This window comes from Pollicipes pollicipes, unplaced genomic scaffold, assembly GCF_011947565.3.
Source record: "Pollicipes pollicipes isolate AB1234 unplaced genomic scaffold, Ppol_2.1 Scaffold_6686;HRSCAF=7923_pilon_pilon_pilon, whole genome shotgun sequence".
In the NCBI taxonomy this organism is placed as follows: domain Eukaryota; kingdom Metazoa; phylum Arthropoda; class Thecostraca; order Pollicipedomorpha; family Pollicipedidae; genus Pollicipes; species Pollicipes pollicipes.
The window spans coordinates 5150668-5158138 of NW_023596921.1; the positions used below are offsets into that span (position 1 = coordinate 5150668).

At 48.5% G+C, this 7471-nt stretch overlaps 1 protein-coding gene and 1 long non-coding RNA gene across 2 annotated transcripts; one reads left to right on the top strand and one right to left on the bottom strand.

Annotated features, from left to right (window-relative positions):
* Positions 1-1515: 1515 nt before the first annotated feature.
* LOC119107084 (uncharacterized) lies at positions 1516-3225 on the bottom strand. Its single transcript, XR_005095194.1, has 3 exons — positions 3137-3225; positions 2174-2473; positions 1516-1555 (listed from the first exon to the last, which is right to left on the bottom strand). It is a non-coding gene; the product is annotated as an uncharacterized LOC119107084 (long non-coding RNA).
* Positions 3226-5908: 2683 nt separating this feature from the next.
* Positions 5909-7168, top strand: LOC119107338 (uncharacterized). Its single transcript, XM_037230765.1, has 2 exons — positions 5909-5959; positions 6248-7168. The coding sequence occupies exons 1-2, from the start codon at positions 5909-5911 to the stop codon at positions 7037-7039; spliced, it is 843 nt and encodes a 280-aa protein (XP_037086660.1). The 3' UTR covers positions 7040-7168.
* The last annotated feature ends 303 nt before the right edge of the window (positions 7169-7471 follow it).

Below are 7471 nucleotides of genomic sequence, written 5' to 3' on the forward strand. Positions count from 1 at the left end.
GTCAATGCCTTGCTACCCTCATGTAAGAAGAAGCAAATATTTCGTATGAGATGTACATCATAATGCGTGATGACGATTTCGCAAGTAGGGTAATAATTGGTTATTAACCACAGCATGTGGTTGTTAACCATGGCAAGTGATCACCTATTCTAAAGATGATTGCGGGGGGGGGGGGAGGAATGGATAGATAAAAGGACGTCATGTTGTCATGTATTTCCTCTAGACAGAGTTACCTGGGGCCGTTAAATTTCAGTCCCAGTCAGCCAAGACGGGTCTAACGTGACAGGCCACTGGACTCATCACTTTGTTGTTGTTTTTTTTAGAATCTAGCAGATGTTTACAGGGGCGTAGTTCCTTATTCATTTCGGAATTCATGTTTGTGTTTGTGATTCATATTCGGTTTCATACTCAAATTCATTCTCATTTTGCGAAACTACGGCCCTGGATGTTTGCCAGCTTGTCATGACTAATGCAATACTGGACTGGGCTCAGACTCATCTGTTTCCCATGAGACCTCGGACTCATCTGTGTGTGTGTGTGTTTTTTTTTTTACCTGATAGGTGTTAACCAGTTTCTCCTCACGACTAATGTAGCAGTCCTTCTGGGCCAGCTTTCTCTGCGTGAAACTTTCTTCCGTCTGGTTGACAAAAAATTTCGTAGCGACAAGCTTGCCATCATCAAACACCGCTTCAGCAGCGTACTTCCTAAAAATATGACACATTCGCCAAAATCTTAACCCACGAGGCCATTTGACAAGCTTGTAAGTGATATTTCCTGTCAATGAGTTGGCTTCAAAATGATAAAATTATCAAATAGATTTCAAACATACGGCGCACATTATTTTACAACATCAGGCATGGTTGAGTACATGCACAAACCCTCACCATGCTCATATGCCATGCCAGAAAAAGTTCGTCGAAGCATAACGGAAACACCTGCGTTGGGAGAGCCCTGCAATCTGGCCCGATATCCCAAACTGGGCTAACATGATGAGCTGATAACCATGAATGTAAAAATGACGGCACATCAAAAGTGTCTAACGGATTGGTGCAAACGCAGAACGCTACATCTGCTACGCAGACACGCTTTTTGTTTCACGTCACTTCCCAGATTCATTAATGCGAATAGCCAGAGAGGCACTTAGCCACAGACAGCAGCCGTCATCACACGCACACGCACACGCACACGCACACGCACATGAGCAGGCGTCGGAGCAACAATGTCAGACTATCAACTAGCAAACGGAAAATCAGCCCAGCAGTGCACATCCCGGCCAAGCTCCCCACGCACACTCTCGTTAAGTCCATCGCCGTACGTGCCGGCACCAGACCGCCGTGCCTCCTCACTCGAGCGTGGCGAGGCGCTGCGTCAGCCAGTGGTGCTGACGCTGCTGCTCGGCAACGTTGGCGTCCAGGCCGACCAGCTGATCACGCAGGTAGCCGTAGAGCGCGTGTCGGCCGGCACGAGCCGCCTCGAGCGTGCGCGCCGCCGCCCGCTGCCGGCGGCCGGCCAACGCCTGCAACCGCTCGTTGCAGGCCGCCAGCTGTTGATGCGTCTGGGGAGATAAGACACGCAGCTGCAGTGGTATGGACGCCAAACGTGCACAGCAGTTGGCCCCGGTCGTATACAAACATGGCCGTTGAACAGGAAAATGTAGGAAGGAGCATGTTTGGTGATGCATGCTGGTGTAACACATAAAATTGGCAAACAAGATTGAGTAGCATGATATTAGGGTGAGCTCTCTTTCAAATAGTCTCATCTTCTTTGTTCCATCAAAGAAAGTGCACAACAACTAAAATGTGTTCATGAATTACATTGTTAAAACTACTGGGGCTAGCTTGTTATAAATAGTATCCACATAATTCATTTTGCTGATACCTAAGACTTACACTATGCTTAACAGGAAAATGTGTTAGAAATGACTTAAATAAATCCATCTGAGCCCTGAAATTTCTTCAGTCTTTATGCTGCAAGTCAGTAAAACCAGCTGCACGCAATGTTTCGGACAGCTTGCAAATTAAAGGCCACACCACTGCACAACAGCACAAGCCTGCTTCACCAGTGAGTTTGCATCCACTTTATCTACTGATGACCAAATGCTGAACTGGACCAATCTCTGTTTTCATTTAGAGCTAGATGCTTGCTTGTAATAAAAACTTCAGTATCATATTACCTCAGTCAGTAAGGGCTGGAAGCCTTCACAAGTTTGTTGTGAAAAACCAATTGCTTTCTTAGCAGCAATCAGCTGGTGTTGCTCCTCTAGCTTTATTTGGTTTTTAGGACCACACGGCGCCACACCCTTGTTCTCTTCCTTCATGTTCAGCACCAGCTCAGCCTCAGCCATGATAATGAGGTGTCATGCCAGCTTAAGGCAATATGACTTCATGACAGGTTTGCATATTGTGTGACAATCAAAATGCATTAATCAGTTCCACAGATAACAATGTTTAATCCAGGTGAAGTCTGATGAGCCCTGGGAGAAGGCATACAATGCTGGTGAGTCAGAGCTGAAATACACTTGATGGATTGTATATCATGGTTAGGACTTCATCATGTATGTAGATTCAAGCCCAAATGTACAAAACACCTACAGATGTATATTAACAGCCAGGATGCTGTGATCACACCAATTTATGATATATATATATATACATATATAGACTTGTGCTCAATTCCACTCATGAACAATTTGTTTTGCTTCTACCTCACAGACCTAAGAGATGATTCTGATTTCCATTGAATGCACCAGAATAGTATCTTGTACTCATTCTAGCTGGTATATGCTGGCCATGCTTGGCATTATGTTTCTTTTTTGCAATTTGTTCTTCCTTTAAAGTTGGGCATTATAAATTGCATTAAGGAGTATCACATTTTAAATTGGAGGCAAGGACCTTCCAGGGATTCCTGGGTGGAAGAGTCTCATCGAAGGAGGCCTCCTGGACAGAGTATATTCAAGGAAGAGAGGCACTAAGGACATATACCCCCTTACAAAATAGTTACATGCATCATATCCAAGTGTATTAAGCGTAAATGTGGACAATTTCAAAATCCAGAATGGAAAAATCCAGATATCCCTCCAGCTGCACCACTCCAGTGTGCATAAAACGGCAGACAAGCCCTTTCAATGTTCACTCACACATCATTACTTAATCATTCTGCATCTAAAAAAATGCTGAAAATAAAACTGTTGACCACAACATCTCCACGCGCATATTTGCATTTCCCAGCGGCGCTGTTAAACGCTGCAAGACACCAAAAACAGATGACACCAGAAATTGTCTGTTGCGCGCCGAGCTGTATGCCAGTGGTAAGGTGGTCACCATGGCAACAGCACACGATAAAGGAGTTACATTAGCTATTGAAATAATGTTAAGTGCAAAATGGTAATAAAAGGAAAAAAAGCCATCTCTGAAGCAATTACTTAAGAAATTGTAATAAAATACGAAAGTTCATTCCCGTAACTCAATTTTTATAAAACTCTTGGATAATACAATCAGCTGTTTGCCCCCGGGGTTTTGTGTGTTGTCAGGGTCAGTTGTCGGCAGCTGCTGGGAGGGGGTGGTGCGGGATTGACATGTGAGTGTTTGCCGGGACCGGGAAAGAGCGGTTTGGTAGGTGGAGCTGCGGAAACTTTAGCTTGTATAAATACTGGCGTGCTCGTAAACTGTGCCATTCACAGATGCTGTTCCGGCTTCTTAACCACGCCAACTCTTTTCAGCGTCCTAGCCGTTGTTTTGCAGAAATAGGATGTTAAGTAGAATTTACCCGTCAGGCAGATGTGGCGGATAAGAACTTTTTAAGGCTGCGTACTTTTGTGTGTGTGTGTGTGTGTCATATTTTCCACATGTCCATGTACAGCGCTTTGACGCGTTTGGTTACGTGGCCAAGGTGCACGTGGCGCTCCCTGACCCGTCCACGAACCGCGGCAGGGACGTCAACGAGATGCGATAGCCTCGATTGCTACTTCAAGCTGGGCAGCAAGCTTACCATTTTGTATAATTTGGGCTTTAGCTTGTCGCATGCTTAAATTAATTTTCTCATTGGATGTAGGCTAGTTCATTTGGCCCACCTTTACCATCCAGTTCACCTTTACTGATGTTTGTAACAGTAAAAGGCAAAATGCAAATATTAAAAAAGTGGATAGAATATGGAAGTAGCACAGCCAAAAATGGCTGTTGAAATCTGCAGAGAATGCATAGTTGTAATGGTGTATTTGTGGGAAAAAGTTTGCCTAGTATCTGCCTTATGACTCATTAAATTTTCAAATTGTATCAATTTGCTGATAAAAGCATATGTTGGAAGCAGCCAACATGCAGTTATGTGCTCTAAATATAGTAAGATGATGCTGTATATTTAAGATCATACTCTAAAAGCATACAAAGTCCGGATATAGGGTTACCCACCATCAGTATGTGAAAGCAAAATATATTTTTGGAAGACCAACAGATTTGGACAGGTAATAAAACAACATGAATAGTATTTATATGATTCATTAATATTCCTTTGTGTAACAATCAGTCATTTTTTAACAGTATGTAATTTGACTCAATGTCTGGCCAGATTGAAGTTCAAATGCAGGTTTAGGCTTAGAAATCAGATAAGCACTGGTCTCAGGCTCAAGTCTGAGCTCAATCCTAAAGAAATATGCATGCAAATTTTGAACCAAAATAAGGTATATGTGAGCATGCCAAGTAGCATCACATGGGCTCTTCTAAATATCTATTGTTAACATATTGAGTGCTTTGCACATAAATGGTGAACAAAACAAGTTTTGTGGTAATTAACATGCTGTAAACATTCACCTTATCATTATATGGCTGTTATTATTTTGTTTTCTTGATTTATCCTAATCAGATTGCATAGGTGACCTTGGTCTTAGCATACTTGTCACAATGTGTTTTTTTTTTTAACACTGGACCCACCACACAAGATGTTCCACCCAGCCAAACAGGTAACTCCTGCTTCCACTTATTTGCCAGACAGTATTGCAGATAATTTTGCATGCCTGTTTTGATATTCAGCAATATTGAGGTATCATAGGCCTGGTTTAACCCTTATTGGCTGGTTGCCAGGTGATCCCGCCTTGTCAGTGTTGATCAAATAATGCACCTCCTCAGGGATTTGAACCCATTACCCCTGCATGAGGAGCCTCACATATGTCCCCCAGACCATGGAACACGGGTTGAATGCCATGACAATGCAATTTTAAATGTCAATGGAGACAACCAAAGTACCAGCTGTCTCAGTTTGTGAAATCTCAACTAGAATGTGCTGTTGCAGTGCAGGTTATGGGTTCTTCACCTCAGTGATCTGAATCATGGTTGTCACATACAAAATGAGAATCAAAATGTGTCTGTATCAAACTAATATGAAAAGATCCTGTTGGAAGTGTTGATGTGTTGAAGGCCAAATTCACTCTGTCTAACAGTGATCCACTGTACTTTTCTGTTTATGCCCTAGGCAGCTGTTACCCTGTGACTGGCCAAACCTCCAGCTATCTCCTTGTGTATGCACCTACAAAGGTTTCAGCAAGCAAGAACATGTCTGGCAGTGTTCTTAAACAGATGGCCCTAGCTAGCTGTGCATGGGTGTCTGTCCTGACTGTCCCTAGTATGCCAGATCAATGGCAGAAATAAACATTGTACGTGAAATGGGTGTAGCAAACAAAGCAGTTTTAATTCCCTGCTTGCCAGCATAAGTTAATCTGACCATAAAGGGGTGCTGCAGCCTGGAGATAGAGCCTGTGCTGCTATCAACAGCACAGTCTCTGGTAGAAAGTTGAGAAGAGGGGGCCGGTTTAGATCAATTGGGCTCCGTCCAAGGCAGATTGGTTTGGCCCTTCGCCTCTCCTCACCTGGAGGTGACTGATGAGGGGTATGTGGCCCTTTGTTCTGGAGGCCGCTAGGAGATGGAAGGACTGTACGTTAGTATCCAAAGGGACGTCGCAGAGCCGACGGAGGTGAGTCTGTGTGAGCCAGAACCTTGGTTCACGGAGGTTTGGCCAGACATGCTCCCGTTGCGGGCCAGGTGCCTTGGCTATGTGACCAGGCCGACAGCGCACTGGGCAGCTCTGCGCTTCGGGCGCCAGCGGCGGCAGAGTCCGGCGGTGTGACGTGTCCCCGCCTGTGTTCCAGACGCGCCAGCATGCCGGAGGCCGGGCGCCGACGCGGCGGCGGCGGCGGCAGAGCCCGGGCCGGGCCTGCCGGAGCGCGGCCACCGGCCGGCCGGCCGCACCGTCTCCCACCAGCCGTTGTCGCCGGAGCGGCGTGGTCACGTGCGCTCGGCCAGCCAGGGCACGCAGCTGCCGGGCCCCTCCATCCTCAAGGACCCGGAGCGGGCCGGCACGGCGGCGCGCCGCGGCCATGCGCGCGCCTTCAGTCACGGGCAGATCGGCATGGATGGACTGGACGATGTGCAGCGCGCCTCCTCCAGGACCGAGTTCACGCTGCCGCCCGGCCACGTGTCCCGCGAGCGGAGCGGCCGCGGCGCCACCGGCCGGCAGCGGCACGGCTCACGTGCCGACAGTCTGTTCCGCGGCCACTCGCGGCAGGCCTCGCGCTCCGAGAGTGTCTACACGCTCCGCCAGACGCAGCAAAGCTCCTCCATCTTCGACTACTTGTGCTTCTGGAAGAAAAAGGTGGCAGAGGAGGCGCGCCTGCGTGTTATTGTGCCAAACCACACGGTACCGCCGGACACGCCGGCCAAGCAGCACCCGAACGCCGGCTTCCTGGACAACTACGTCCGGACTACCAAGTACACGTTGCTCTCTTTCCTGCCAAAGAACCTGTTCGAGCAGTTTCACCGTTTCGCCAACCTGTACTTTTTGTTCATCGTGTTGTTGAACTGGGTGCCGGAGATCAGTGCGTTCGGCAAGGAGGTGGCGATGCTGCCGCTAGTATTTGTGATGGGCGTGACGGCAATCAAAGACCTGTTCGAAGACCGGCGCCGCTACCTCAGCGACCGGCGGGTCAACACGTCCACCTGCAGAGTCTACGACAGGTGGGTCCCTCTTCTCTCGTTATGCTCTGTGATGGTGTGACTCGGCACAGCTGACCGCGGCTGCCGGTACCGGTGCAGCCATTTGGGCGTTAAGCTGGTGAGTGTCCGCGTCCGTCGTCCTCGAAAGCCAGTCAGCTGTGCGGAGCATGCGCTGCACGATGTGAACGTCACTTCCCATCCAGCCGTCAGAGGCTTTGTCCTGGCGCCAGCTGACGGCCCAACTGCTGTGGGTCAGTCGGGCGCAGTCCGCCGCCGTTCGTTTCCCGACCGCGGCGGCCGGTCATCAGTGACCCGGGACGCTCCGCGCCGGTGGTTAGGGACTGTCAAGTCACGGTCCGCCCTGTCTCGGTTCGCTGCTCGCGGCGAACATCCCCAGCCACTCGTGGCTGCTCGCGGCGAACATCCCCCGCCGCTCGTGGCTGCTCGCGGCGAACATCCCCCGCCGCTTGTGGCTGCTCGCGGCGAACATCCG